This window comes from Citrus sinensis, chromosome 2, assembly GCF_022201045.2.
Source record: "Citrus sinensis cultivar Valencia sweet orange chromosome 2, DVS_A1.0, whole genome shotgun sequence".
NCBI classification, from domain to species: domain Eukaryota; kingdom Viridiplantae; phylum Streptophyta; class Magnoliopsida; order Sapindales; family Rutaceae; genus Citrus; species Citrus sinensis.
The window spans coordinates 19,258,970-19,274,656 of NC_068557.1; the positions used below are offsets into that span (position 1 = coordinate 19,258,970).

The following is a 15,687-nucleotide window of genomic DNA, read 5'->3' on the forward strand; positions in this document are numbered from 1 at the left end:
CACAGTTTCTCTAGAATGTACGTTAGCCTGAAAATGAAATAAAAAATTCTCAGAAATTTTTAAGTTTCATTATTGAATTTGCTTTGATTGCTCATCTCGAAACACTCCACCAACTCAACTCTTACTCGCCCTCTTGATTTCATTGTCTAGATTAATTAATTAATTGTTGGTTTAAATGAATCACATACTCCATTAGTGTACTCTACAACTGTCTAAACTATAATATCAAATAGGACTTTATTGAATGAATGGCAAATTAGGCTATAGTTACCTTACATTATTATGTAAGGTACATAATTCTTCCACAACCGTTTGATGAAAATCTAACAGTTGGGGAAATAACATGATTTTATTATCTTATATTTCCACAACCGCCGTTTAATTTTCATCAAATGGTTGTGAAAAAGTTATGTAACTTACATAATAATATAAGGTAACAAGCTCTGACAAATTATGATTTACAGGTGCGATACAAATCTATTGCCTGCAATCATAGTATTTATACATAGGCTGTCTGCATAAAAAAATTTGTACTATAATTACTTGAATATATTAATATAGCATTTGAGAGTGAGAAGTTATTTATTTAAAAAAAAATGTGAATACATTAGACATGTGAAAGAATATTATTTTTTATATATGAATTCTTCAAAATAAATCACGTGTAATTGTAAACATTGTCACCACATATATAAGAGTGCAAATTGATTATAGTGCAGCAGTTTATGGTAGATGTCGGATGGCCAGTCAATTTGTACGTCGACGAAGAATTTAGAATTTTACTGTCTTTTAAAACTTAAAGGGAAACTAATTAGTGTTTTCAATGAATGAGAGGTCCTAAAAATTTATTCTGAAATACACACACACACACACACCACAAATTTACCATATTCTCACAAGCTCTTATACCATCCTTTGATTCTTTTCGGCTAAGGATATGCGCTTCATCACCACATATGCAACAAATGGTCATTCTTGCAACTATAAAACCTACTAAATACCTTTAAAAACCCACATCTATTAATGCCGAAACACCAAAAATAAAAAAAACGAGTACTTGTTTTTCAAGCTCATGGCCAATACAAAGTCGTCATGTCTCCCTCTATACGAAAAAGTTTTTCATAAAAACACATATCATAGGGCTTTAGATGTTATCATCTTGTTCCTTCTTCTATGTCTGCTCTTCTATCGGCTCTCAACGTTGAAGAATCATGGATTTGCTTGGTTTCTTGCTTTTCTATGTGAGTCTTGTTTTACTTTCATCTGGATTCTCATCGTCAACTGCAAGTGGACTCCTTTGACCTACAAAACATATCCCCAACGTCTCCAAGAAAGGTAACAAATCAAATAACGTTAGCATTAATAATTTCCGCATCATTTGCAATTGTCTTTGTCATTTTGCAAGTTACTACACACACACACACACACACATGTGTACGACTCAACAGGATACAGGAGCTGCCCCCAGTGGACATGTTTGTGACAACTGCTGATGCTGAACTCGAGCCGCCAATCATCACTGTAAACACAGTGCTGTCTTTGTTGGCAGTTGATTATCCAGTTCACAAGCTCGCTTGCTATGTTTCTGATGATGCCTGCTCACCTCTCAATTTCTACTCTCTTGTTGAAGCTTCTAAATTCGCTAAGCTTTGGGTTCCATTCTGTAAAAAGTATAATGTTCAAATTAGAGCTCCCTTTAGATACTTCCCAGATAGTGAGCCGTCCGATTCCAGTTCAGGGGAACTCCTGCAAGACTGGAAAAACATGAAGGTAAAGATATGTTAAAGTTACATGTATCTGTTCTACACACAAAATAAAAATCATATTTACACAACGTTTTAGAGCAGCGACAGAAACAACAATAAAACTATATGGTATTAACGTATTTTTTATTATTTTATTAACAGTAATTCCACATGATTTGATCGTGTTTCTTTTTATTAGTTTTTAAATTTAAGTTAACTGCATATAGTTTTAACCATTGATTAATTAAGTGGTTAAATCGATTCTATTTGTATGATCTTATGTAGAAAGAGTATGATAAACTTAGCCAAAACATAGAACATGCAGCCAAAAGATCTTCTTTATTTGATCTAACAGGAGGAATGACTGTTTTCTCCAATACAGAACGCATGAATCATCCAACAATAGTGAAGGTAACCGATTGATTTGTTTATACATTTAATTGAAAATTAGTGAGGAATGTTTTCTTAAAACATATTTTTTTAAAAGTAAACGTACCTTTTTTCAGGGCGGGTAAAAGTAGTTTACTTTTTTCTTTGAGAATAATCATTAATCATTCAATTTAATTGTAGGTTATATCGGAGAACAAAGGAGGTCTCTCAGATGAGATACCACATTTAGTTTACATATCAAGAGAGAAAAGGCCAAAGCATCCCCATCACTACAAAGCAGGGGCCATGAATGTATTGGTAAGCTGCTTTTTGGTGCCTTCAAAATAGTTTTTCTTTTGTGCCAAATATGACAAGAAGAGTATTTTTCACATTATTAAGATCAAACGGTGAGATTGCTTACATTATTGTAATTGATAGACTATACTAACATTTTTTTTAATACTAATTTCATACAATAATTAAATAGACTAGGGTGTCTGGGCTGATGACAAATGCGCCGTTCATGCTTAATGTAGACTGCGACATGTATGCCAACAATCCAGAGATTGTTCTTCAAGCTATGTGTTTGCATCTGGGCTCCAAGAACGAAAACGAATTTGCGTTTATTCAATCTCCACAATATTTCTATGACAGACCAGAAAATCTGTGCATTTTAAATGAGGTGAGCCATATCTATATATGATAGCTCAATAATTCTTATAACTTAAAATTTATTATGAATTTCCTTGTTCAATGATATGCCTAGCTAACCGGGTGATGCTGATTAACTAATAAGTTTTGCTTTTGTTAGTATATCGGGAAAGGAATTGTGGGAATTCAAGGACCTTTCTATCAGGGTACAGGAACTTTTCATAGACGAGATGTTGTATATGGTCTATGCCTCGATCAGATTGAACATCAAGGTGAACACGCATGTGTTAAATGTTAAACAAAATCTGTTCTTCTATGACTATGCTAAATAAATGTTTTGTCCGTAATCTTGCAGGAAATATAGTGGAAGATGAGCTGCTGAAAAAATTCGGAAATTCAAAAGAATTCATCAAATCAGCTGCTCAGACTTTGGAAGGGAAGACAGGAGGTTATTCAAGTAACATATCGAGATCGCTTGATGAAGCACACCGAGTTGCAGATTGTGGTTATGAGTATGGTAGTAGCTGGGGTGATGAGGTTAGTATAAAGAATAAAATTTGCAAAATTTTGTTAAACTTGTTTTTTAGTCAAAACCTGTACGTTCACCACATATATTGTGGCCGTACGTATATTTGTGATTTCAGGTGGGGTGCTTGTATGGCGCCACAGCAGAAGATAACTTAACTGGCTTGGTGATCCATTCAAAAGGCTGGAGATCAGGCTACTGCTTGCCGATCCCACATGCCTTTCTTGGCTGTGCGTCTCCCAGCGGCCCTGCTGGGATGAGACAACAGAAAAGGTGGGCCACGGGACTGCTTGAAATCCTATTCAGCAAACGTAACCCCATATTGGCTACTCTCATCGGGAAGCTCCAATTTCGACAATGTTTGGCTTATTTGTGGATCCTTACTTGGGGCTTGCGCTCAATTCCCGAGCTGTGCTACATTGCCCTTCCAGCTTATTGCATCATCACCAACTCCACTTTCCTGCCAAAGGTCAGACAAATTCTTCTTGTTCTTTCCTAGTTATAATTGCCGCTCAATAATTATTCATCACTTGTCATCACACGCATGTCCTTAATGTCATTTAAATGCCTTGCCTTTTTGTTCATGGCAAATGATTAACCAAAAAAATGAAAGGGCGACCAGTACAATTCTCGGGTGTATAACAACTGAAACCTAACTTTTTTTTTTCCAAAATAAAAAGTAGAAGGGTGAGTAAAACCTAAATTAATTTTTTAATTCCTACCTTTCCGAGAATTGATCTTGAATAGATAGTAACAGAAAACTATTTGAAAAACCACTTGAGTGCCAAGTCAAATCAACATGTTAATCAAACGACTTATTACTTTTTGAACCGCTGAAAATGTCAATTGTACATGCAGGTCCAGGAACCAACCGTATTGATCCCTCTTGCACTTTTTTTGATCTACAAATTATATACTCTATTAGAGTACATTCAAGCTGGTTTATCAATCCGTTCATGGTGGGTTAACAATTGTATGGCCCGAATTGTCACAACAAGTGCATGGTTATTTGGTCTTGTAAACGCCGCGCTCGAGCAGTTTGGATTCTCCGAGGCAGTTTTTGAAATTACGCAAAAAATTCATCGATCTAGCGATGTCGATGAAGTGATGTTCGACGACTCTCCTTTCTTTGTTCCCGGCACCACAATTATTCTGGTGCACCTCGCTGCATGGGCTACCGGCTTGCTAAGGTTGCAATCACAATGTGCGCATGGCTCAGGGCTAGGAGACTACTTTTGCAGTGTGTATGTGGTGCTATGCTTCTTTCCTTTTTTGCGAGGGCTATTCATGACAGGGAAAAAGGGGATCCCGTGGTCAACCATTGGCAAATCAACTGCTTTAGCTCTGCTTTTTGTGCAATGGTGTAAGATGATGAGCTCTATGAACTGAGATTTTTATTTTAAGCGGGACAAAATAAAGGTTGAATTAGTTTAGGAAGTATCAAATATTTTCCGTTAATTTGTGCTATGAACTTATCCATCTGCCAAATCCAAATTCTTAGAGCAAAATAGAAATCCATGAGTCAAGCAAATTCATCTCCCTAGACCACTCAATATATACAAGTGCTGAAAAGCTCTCTAGTAACTTCGCAAAGACAACTTAATTTCTTTCTTAAGCTACCAATCCAATTTCAATCCTCGTGGTAGAAATGAATGGAGATGAGAGAAAGTAGAAAAAGAGAAGAAAGGAGAAAAAATGACAGAAAAAGATAGGAGAATTCAATTTACGTTACTTGGTTTATTATGAAATTCCGGACAAAAAAGAAATTATTAAATTTTTTATTTGAATACATTTAATTAATTTTAAATTTCTGGTATTTTTTTTTATCAATTTCAATATTTAACTAAATAAATTTTTTAGTTTATTTTTAAATAAATCATCGTTTAACACAAAATAAATTATTAATAAATTTTGTATTTCTTTATTATGAAATTTGCATTTAAAATAAATTAGTAAAAATACACGCCGAAGAAGACACTGTCGCAATAATGAAACCTATTTTCGACAAGTGAAAAAAAAATATTTTGACTAGTTTGTCAATTCATTGGAAATGATGATTTAAATAGGGATGATAATTTTTTCTGTTAAGATCCCGTCCCATTTAGGATGAGATTAGGACATATTTTTCCATCCCAAATTAAAATGGGATGGGACAAGAATAAAAATAAATTTCGCTTTTATTTATGGGACGAGAAGAGGACCAATTATAAAATCCGGTCCTGTCCTGTATATCCCGTTAATATTATAATTTAAAATAAAAAGTGAAAAAGTCACAATTAAAATTAATAATTTATAGCAATAGTTACCCTTCAAAACTCAACCAATTTCCTAAATTAAAACTGCACTCTAACTGTTGACTGCCCAACGCCCCTTGCCCTCACCACAAAAAATTTCACTCTGCCACAAAAGTTCCCAAGCAGCCACCCATGACTTGCCCACTACGCCTCTGCTAGCAATTCATCCACAAAATGCTCGCTTTTCAGCATCCACACCGTAAGTTAACATTCATAATTTGACTTTTTTGTTTTTAGTGTTCATAGTTTTGTGCTCTTTCCATATAATTGATATTTGTTAAATATTATTATATTATATACGGCAATCTAGTTGAAGTTATTATATTATAATGATTATTGTATTTGTTTAAGTTGTATTGAGTTTTAAAATTTGTGACATGTATATATTAGTCAACGAGACAAATTTATAAAGGTTCTTGTGTTCCCATATTATTATTACTTTTGTTTTATATGGTTTGATGTTTGTAAAAGGCTAATTTATATTTAATTCATTTATTTGAGTTGTGATTTCACTGGTTTGTTGTTTTCTTTTGGCTTTAAAGGATGGCTTCTCCTCTAGTAGTGGACAATGAAAGTTTAGATAATGATGATGTGCATGTTGTTGAAGAAAACGCCAAAGATAATGATTTAACATCAAGATTAAGATAAGTGGTCTGGAAACATTTTGAAAGAAAGATAAAAAATGGACAAATAAGAGCCTTTTGTAAGCACTGTAGTAAAGACTATGTTGGAGGTCCTAGAGATGGAATAAGACACTTGAACAATCACATGAAAATATGCCGTAGGCGTAAACAAATTGAGATAACACATTGTTCAAAGAAGTTAAAAATAGTTGAGGATGATCAGGGAAATGTGAAGGTAGAGACTTATTCTTTTGATCCTAATGTCACTAGGGGATTGATTGCACGTATGATCATTATGCATGAGGACCCATTAAGTTGCGTTGATCATGAATGGTTTAGAAAAGTATTGTCTTTTTTAAACCCAATGTGGAAAAACGTATCTCGCAATACTATAAAAAGTGATATTATAGAGATCTATGAGATGTAAAAGGCTAAGGTTGTGAGTTTAATGGAGAGTAACAGTAGTAAAGTTGCAATCACAACCGAAATGTGGGCTTGTGGCTCCCAAACAAAAGGGTATAGGGCTATTACAACATACTTTATTGATGATTCTTAGACCTTACGGAGTCAAATTTTGAGGTACTGTGTTTAATTCTAATTAACATTGAAATATTTAGTGCATTATATTTATTTATTGAATATATTTGTAATTAGTTGTATATTTTCTATGTAGGTTTATTCATGTGCAAGCTCGACATACTTCTCAAGTACTTTGTGATGTACTATTGAGATGTTTAATGAATCTTAATCTTGAGCATAAGTTATCTGCATTAACTGTTGATAATTGCACTACTAATGATCGAATGATTCAACTTCTACTAGATAAACTTGATAAAAATGATTTACTTATGGGTGGCAAGTTGTTTCATATGCGTTGTACTGCTCACATTTTAAACTTGATTGTCAAAGAGGGGTTAAGTGTTATTAGTGAGGGTGTTACTAAAATTCGTGCTGGTGTTGCATTTTGGGCAGTTACCCCTTAAAGAAGGGAAAAATTTAAAGAGATTTCTTGTAGGTTGAATATTCCATGTAGTAAGGAGTTAGTTCTTGATTGCATTACTAGATGGAACTCTACTTATCTCATGATTTCTGTTGCCCTAGAGTATAAAAATGTCTTTCATAGATTGCATCAATTGGAGGCACAATATAGGTGTTTGCCAATTGAAAGTGAATGGGAGTTAGCTTGTATATTGTCAAACAATTTGAAATCGTTTTATAATGTGACTGAGGTATTTTCTGGAACTAAGTACCCTACATCCAATTTGTTTTTCATTCATATTTGTGAGATTAGATTGTCATTAGATAGTTGGCTTACATGTGAGCATGATGAAGTTAGACAAATGGCAATTAACATGATTGACAAATTTGAAAAATATTGAAAAGATGTTAATGGGGTATTAACCGTGGCAACAATGTTGGATCCAGATATAAAATGAAATTGATTGAGTTCTACTTTCCATTGTTATATGGTGATGAATCAAATATTCATAATGAGAGAGTTCATATGCTTTTTAAGGACATAATAAAAGAGTACAAATTTAAGGCCAAATTATCTATAAGCGGTCCTAGCGTGGGTGCTTTTAGTTCTAGTATAGGAGAGGCCTCAGTCGTAATTATGTCCCATGTTGAGGAGCAACTTTCAAGCAGGTATGATGATTTTTTGAAAGCCAATATGGTTGAGAACCATAAGACCGAGCTTGAGTCATATTTAGGTGAATATGTCTTGATTACCAAAGACAAAAATTTTGATATTTTGGGGTGGTGGAAAATAAATGCAATACAATATCCTTTGTTATCTACTATTGCTAGGGATATACTAGCAATCCCAGTGTCAACAGTTGCTTCCGAGTTGGCTTTTAACACAAGTGGTAGAGTAGTTAGCCTACATCGTAATAGACTACACTCACAAACAGTGGAGGCATTGATGTGCACTCAAAGTTGGTTGAATGCTTACACAAGAGGTAAATTATTTTATTGTAATTTATGCATATTTTAAATCTTCAAACTTTTTTATTTTCTTTTCTAGTTTTTTAATTTGTTTTTTTTTTGTTTTCTAAGACAATGGGCATACAACTTCTAGTGAAAATCCTATATTTGCAGAGGAAGAAGAAGTTGATGCAGAGATTGAAGAGGTAACCGATTTTATTAATAATTTTGAACATTAATAATTAATTATTATGTAATTATCAAAATATTAATCTTACTCTAAACTTTCTTTATTAATTCCTATAGGTTTATATAGAAATTTGAAAGTGCGGTCTTGAATTCTTATCTAATGAAGTGGGAAATGGAATTGAAGTCAACTTTTGGAAGATTTTGTTAATTTTTAACTTTTGCTTGAACTTTGGAACTTAGATTGATTTGGGTTAGCTTTGGAACTTTGAATTTTTATTTTTTTATTTGCTATATATTGATTTATGACGATCCTTAAAAGAAAAAATTAAAATTTATTTATTTACATTTGGGACTATTCGGGATAATGGGACGGGATGAGGTATTTAATGGGATAGGAAATTTGTCCCAAAAAAAAAAAAAGGGACGGGAATGAGACTTTCTTTTATCTCAATTCAATATACGGGGCAGGACTGGGATTGACAAATCCCATGACATCCCATCCCATTGCCAACCCTAGATGTAGAGATGAATTTAAAATTTTTGAGTGGATTTGACGCAACAACGTAGCATAGTTTGAGGTCAGCGATAGTATCATGATGTAGGAGCTTGTTACCTTACATTAATATATAAGGTACATAGCTTTTGTACAACCATTTGATAAAAATCTAACGGTTGTAAAAATATAAGATAATAAAATTATATTATTTTCATAAACGTTGGATTTTCATCAAACGGTTGTGGAAGAGTGGAAGAGTTATGGACCTTACATTATTATGTAAGGTAATTAAAGCCCATGATGTATATTGGCAGAAGTCTAATCCAAAAGTGGCGGTGGTGACATCCCACGTGCGGATGTCACGACAGTCCAGTGGCAGTGCTTGTTATATTTCTAATTTTTGTATTATTTTTCAAACTATTAATTGAAAAAAAATCGATGATATGATTTTACCAATAATAATAATAATAATAAGGGAAATTATCCACCGTCCACCCGTTTTTTTCCAACTTTTTCAAAAATACAAATTCTTTTTGGTTTTTTTTTTGCTGGAATCCACCTGAAGTTACATTTCTTTTCACTTTTCCACTTCTGTTTGAAATCCGTTAAGGAAATTAACGGAATATTGCTTAAATAACTTTTTTACCCTCAAATGTAAAAGATAATTTATCCATCGACCACTTGTTTTTTTCGTATTTTTTCAGAAATACACAATTCTTAATTTTTTTTTGTTGACCTCCACTCGAAGTTGTATTGTTTTACACCTATTCACCAATGTGTCGTTGTAAAATGATGATTTTACCCTTATGATGTTAGCAAAGTTATAACGGTCTCCAAAAGGAAGTGGAAAAGTGAAAAGAAATGTAATTTCAGGTGGATTCCAGCAAAAAGAAAAAAGAATTGTGTATTTTTAAAAAACGGTGAAAAAATAGGTGGACGGTGGATAATTTCCCTAATAATAATCATTATTTAATGACAACAAACTAAATAGTAAACAATGAAAGGGTAGATTTAAAAGTTTTGATTTATGGTTGGTGTGGAATTTGAGTTCTTAACTCTTTGGTGAAGAATCTATATCTTTGAATTTGATGGAATTTAAATTTCAATGAAAATTGAAATCCACCATTTTATGGTCAATGGAAAGGATTGTTCCTCTCCCCCTCCTCTACCATCAACCAAACACCACTTAAAAGTTCAAACTGAAGCCAAACCCGCCAAACACTACTACAAAACTAATCATTTCTGATAGAATTATTCTGTCACAAATAATGTTACTGACATAATTATTTTTTGTCACAAAAGCCACAGTAAGAATGTTGTGACAGAATATTTATTGATTTGTGACAGAAAATAATTGTCAAGAAACAGTGTTAAAAATATTCTTTCACATGTGGCAACTTATATGTATAGTATTTTGTTGATGTGGTATCCTATTTGGTAATTGAGTTGGCATATCTGGTCCCACAATTGGCTGACATGTTAATTATAATTGTTTTTAATGTAACTGATGTGGAATCTGACATATTTATACATATGGAATAATTTGCAAATGTGGCATATGATGTGGCTACTAACATTATGGTAACGTGGCAATCATTTCTATCACAAGTGGATGATAGATTTTTGTCACGGTGGGAAATATATTCTGTCACATGTGCATGATAGATATTTTTCAATTTCAATTATCCTTTTTTTACAATTCCTAAATAATAAAATTCTAAAATAAATCCATTACAATTTAAAAAAAATACAAATTGTTCAGTAAATAACATAATAAATTTTTATAAAGTATAATCCAACATACATATATTTATATCCAGTATTCCAAAATATAAAGTAGAAGATAAATTCAATCCAGGTAATAAACATATACATTGATCAGTTAACTAAGAGATAACTACCAAAAATATATAGCTTAAAACATTGAAATTGACTAAAAAAAGAAACATCAATGTATGTTAATCGCCTAATCACCAGTAGCATATATAAGCAATGAACAACAGCAACAAGTTCCTGCATACATAGAAATAAAAGAAAATGCATCAACGTAATGAAATTTTGAAATGCTGCTTACTTACAAGTACATAAATGTACATCAATTTTCAAATGAACCAAATTTTATTCACAGTATGCTTACAAATTCCCCCCCCCCCACCCCCCCCCCCCCCAAAAGCATACAAACACTACTAGAAAAATGGTCTTTACTGACTTTAGAATAGTGTCAGAAATTACTTTCATTGACACTTGTTAATTGTGTCAGTAATCTGGGAGTCAGAAAAATAGTGACACTTGTAAGTGGTGTCAGTGATTACTATTACTACAGTATCACCGATATTATGACACCATAGTGTTAGTAGTTATTGATATTTTATTAGTGTTACCATGGTATCACTAGTTAATTTATTTTAAAAAAATAAAAAATTGAATTGGCTGTTGATTTATTGGTAAAATTAAAAGGCACCATAAAATAATCACAAAAAACTTGATATATATTACAAAATCTTTAATTTCATATTTAAATATTATTAGTATATATTACAAATCCCAAATACTTCAATAATCAAGATTTCATATTCTCGTAACTGAATAATCTTAAATACATAAGAATTTCTAACGTCCAATCAAATGCCTACTAATTGCGGCTACATTTAACAAATTTAGAAGCTAAATTGTTAAGAATGACCACCTTTCACTCTTTGAACATAAGTAGTGCAGTTGTGTTATCACACCAGCAACTTCTCTATTCAATAGACTGGATGGGTTAGGATACAAGTGAAGTCGAGGAAGAAACACTTCAAACACACTGATCAAATTTGCATACGGGTACATGGAAAACGAAAAAAAATTGGCTGTCAATATGAGAAAATTTAGAAGAACTAAAGTGTATATTATAAGGAAACTCAAATCTAATTAAAGTTTATTTCAAAGAAAGGGAAATTAAAAGGAAAGGCCAATATGAAAAAATTTAGAGATATAAAGGTGAAAAAACCACTAATATAGCCTGAAATGATATATACTCAATTGCATCTATTAGAAAGAATATGCAAATATATACCCGGAAGAAAAAGTGCTCAAAAGATATAAGGAATAAAGATGCAAAAAAAAAAAAAAAGACTAGGTGCAATAAACTGCCACTTTTATATGGATGATCAAATGATGTGGATAAGGCTACTACTACTTTGGTTATCTAGGTTTAGGAAGATGATCCCTGCAACTAGATGGTCAACCTATATTTGTCAAATAAAATCATATCAAATGAGGCAAAAGGTTGAAGATTTTCTTCATACCATCTGATCGTGGTGCAGGTAGAATTAACCAGGAAGCTATATGAATAGATATGCATGTCATGAGTGGAACTATATATGTTGGATAAAGTAACCGTATAAATTTTATCAAGGAACAAATGATTTGAAGGCTTTTGCTGATTCCTTGGCACTCTTCACTACCAGAACAGAATTGATAGAAGCCAGCTAAAAACAAGAAGAAAATTCAAAATTTATATTGCAGTTCACAAACTGATAAGCTACATTTGAAGCTCATCAACATATAGATTTTTAAAACTTTTGGTTAGGATAAAATTTTGGTCCTCAAGAGTTTTCTTTTAGTTTTACACTCTTTTGAATTGAAATAGACTTAATTTTGTTAGTAAAATTATGAAATTGGTTCAATTTGGTTCAGCGATTTAGCCAAAAGCCAAATTTATTCAATTTAAACTTGAAGAATTTAATTTAGGCCTGAAGAAATTTCCAAGTATATTTTTTTGAAAAATGATAATATGATTAAATAAAAATAGGTATAAAAGAAATATTAGGTTCTTGACAAATGATTTCCAAATAAATTTTTATTAAGCTAGTTTTTATGAAGCTATGTAAAAATGCAAGTAATTAATTCATTTTCAACTAATATTCAAGAGTTCTATAACTGCATTAGATGAATCTAAGAGTGGTAGGATTTACCTTAAATGAGAAATTGCTAAATGAGTACTACATAGCAAGAGCAGAGGCATTAAATTCTGCCTAGCAACCATACTCATCAGCCTCCTTCACAGGAAAAATTAAAAAAAGGGTAAGGAAAATGAAATATTGATTCTATAGTAGTAAGCCTCATAAAATCCATACTCATAAATTTTGATTTAAGTTCTTTCACACATGCTTCCAAATGTATTCAGACTTGGCATTTTCTAAATTAGAATAATCAGATTAAAGTCATCATCAAAAGATATTTGCATCAAAATCTGATCTACTGAGAAGCTTTTGTTCATAGAGATTGATAGGTAAACAAATGAAACCTCTTCTCTAGTGTGTTACTGAAAAAACCACTACTGCATGTGTCAGTTAAATCGTCAAAGTCACTACCTAAACATTTTCATCTTCTGTAGCTAGCATAAACATAGCCTACGGCCAATAAGAGAAGCTACTCAGTATTGCAAATAGGTCAATTACAATGTCAAAAAAGTTAATAAGCTTGAAATCAAAGGACGTTTTGTCTTGCAAGTGTGTCCTAGTTTATATTTTTTAAAAAAAGATGTTGCTTCAACTGTCAGAAAATTCTGCTTAGTCCCTTAAGTCATAGTACAATTTAAGTCTTTGCTAGTAACCGACTCTCAACAGTTTACCTCTCTAGCTCTAGTGGCTCCTAGTTTTTTTAACTGGATTTTCAATTAATAATCTGAAATAAAATGAAATATTGGTTGTTAGTAAATATGAAAATGAGCCAGCCATCAGTTGTTGATTAATATGGGGCCTTTATTATGAAATAACTAGTATGTTATGCCAATAATAATTCTTACATCAGATGCCACCAAACAGAAAATATTTCTCATTTTAATATGGATATATAAACTTTGCGTGGATTGACATGGTTAAAAATGACATTGTAACTTCAACAAACAGATATTGTATGAATCTCTTTTATAAATCTTACTTGCAATTAAATCACAAGCCTCAATGCTCATCTCCTCTGGCATGTTCGGCCAGGGTATATCTCTATTCATAATGCTCTCAAAATTTTTTTGTAGACAACAAAACATTGGAAAATGATGGCAGGATGTTGCCCAATAAACATCAAATAGTATAAAACTGAAAGTCAACATAATCAGTCAAAATGTCAGTAAGAATATTCACTTAAAATATGTTAATGACAGTTCAACCAAAAGAAAGGAATTAGCATATGAAATCATTTAACTTAGGGACAGATGGACAGTCATATTTTGGTTGCCTACCTCAGGGGTTTTGGCAACTCAAACAGAATAATACCCACAAACCACCAATTGGTAGTTGCTCCTACAAAGAGAATATTTTGGAGCATCAAATAACATGTTTAAGAAAGAATACCCTTATTTTTTATTTACATATACTAGCTTGTTAGCATATAATTTGCTAACCATGTCAACTAATTGAAACACACCCAACAATTCTCACAAGCATCTCATCAAACACTTTGCAGACACCATACCAGTCTTCAAAAACTGTGAATGACTAACACAACTTTTACCATTCACATATCAACAAATCAAAATGCGGAAAGAAAAAAAATTCCAAAACCGTTTATTAGTTGAATAAAAATAAAAGAATTAGAAAACCTACTTAAAATTCAACAAAAAGAACCAAATTAACTTCTTACTAAATTCACATATAAGTAGAGAATATTTAACAATTATTAATTATTTAGCTAATGCTCACCTTACTTAATTACCATGCCCAGATCTACAACTGCTTGACCTAAGTGGTGCTTCTGCTTCTTCTTCTTCTTCTTCTTTAAACAGCCTCTAACAACGCTATTTAACTTTGACCAAGGCATCTGTCCACGATCGTGGAGCTAAATTAAACCCCTTAAATCATTTTTCTCGATGACGAAGATTGGCATTAGGCAAAAAAGTGGCTAGAATTTCACGGGCGTATGGGATTCTGTTGGATTATTATAGAAAGATGTAAGTTTACGGATTGAAAAGAGACGAGATTGAGAGGGAAAAATTGAGTTAGATAGTAAGAGATTGCATTGGATTGTAAGAGAAAGAAAAGGAAGGAGTGGCTGAGAGAAGAGTTGGGGTTGATAAGGTGACACAGTTGGGGTTTTTTAGATTTGGGGAGTTTAGGAGGAACGAGAAAGATTAAAAATTTTGTCTAAATTAAACAGGAAAAGTTTAAAAAAATGTTTGGTTTATTAGTTAGTTTTCTGAACTAGAAAATTTGAGATTTGGACTTCCTGGTCTTTTTTTTTTGACTTTTAAACGCTTGAGTATTAGAGGTCCTCGGTTCGAGTTCTATTTGGAACCTAATTAGAATTACTTTATTTTTATTACTGATACCTTAATGTCAGAAATCTCTGATGTCTAAGTTACATATACTATAGTATCAGTAATTTGTGATATTTTTATGTTAAACATGGAAAATGGTCCATATGAATGAAAATACTGATACTTTTTAAAAAATTGTCACAAACCAAGTGTCAGTAAAGACCATTTTTCTAGTAGTGACAATATCAACCAACAATAAAACGTACACAAGCATTAGCCAACAAAAATATGTAAACAGAAACCTAAAAAAGCCTAAGAACTTAGAATGCTTACAAATATTAAAAAACATTAGTTAACAACAAAGTCAAACTATTCTATTGTCTATAAACTATAATATTCTAATTAATACAAATATACTTAAAGAAAAATGGAAATGAGGGAATAATTACTTATGAAAACTAAAATGAATATTTGATACCTAATACTCTCTTTTGTATATTCATATTATGAAAAAGTCAACTTTCAACCGATAATTATATCACATACCTGAAATAATCACAACTTTTCCAAGACAAAAGATGCCCACTTCTTACGGATTTCATCAATCTCTTCTTCATTATAAGTTTTCTTTCC

General features: G+C 32.2%; 1 protein-coding gene and 1 long non-coding RNA gene across 3 annotated transcripts; one reads left to right on the top strand and one right to left on the bottom strand.

The window, feature by feature from the left end:
- Positions 1 to 827: 827 nt before the first annotated feature.
- LOC102626450 (cellulose synthase-like protein B4) lies at positions 828 to 4,736 on the top strand. Of its 2 annotated transcripts, XM_006469592.4 has the most exons (9): positions 831 to 1,335; positions 1,449 to 1,770; positions 2,031 to 2,156; positions 2,316 to 2,432; positions 2,602 to 2,796; positions 2,926 to 3,037; positions 3,121 to 3,302; positions 3,410 to 3,760; positions 4,150 to 4,736. In XM_006469592.4, exons 1-9 carry the CDS (start codon positions 1,073 to 1,075, stop codon positions 4,678 to 4,680), a joined length of 2,199 nt encoding a protein of 732 aa, XP_006469655.1. In that variant the 5' UTR covers positions 831 to 1,072; the 3' UTR covers positions 4,681 to 4,736. The 2 variants fall into 2 exon arrangements, with proteins under 2 accessions (XP_006469656.1, XP_006469655.1); XM_006469593.4 differs by lacking the exon at positions 2,031 to 2,156 and having other exon boundaries at positions 828 to 1,335.
- A 6,551-nt stretch (positions 4,737 to 11,287) lies between these two features.
- Positions 11,288 to 14,965, bottom strand: LOC112497214 (uncharacterized). The gene is made up of 3 exons (XR_008052255.1): positions 14,501 to 14,965; positions 12,776 to 12,859; positions 11,288 to 11,622 (listed from the first exon to the last, which is right to left on the bottom strand). It is a non-coding gene; the product is annotated as an uncharacterized LOC112497214 (long non-coding RNA).
- Positions 14,966 to 15,687: the final 722 nt, after the last annotated feature.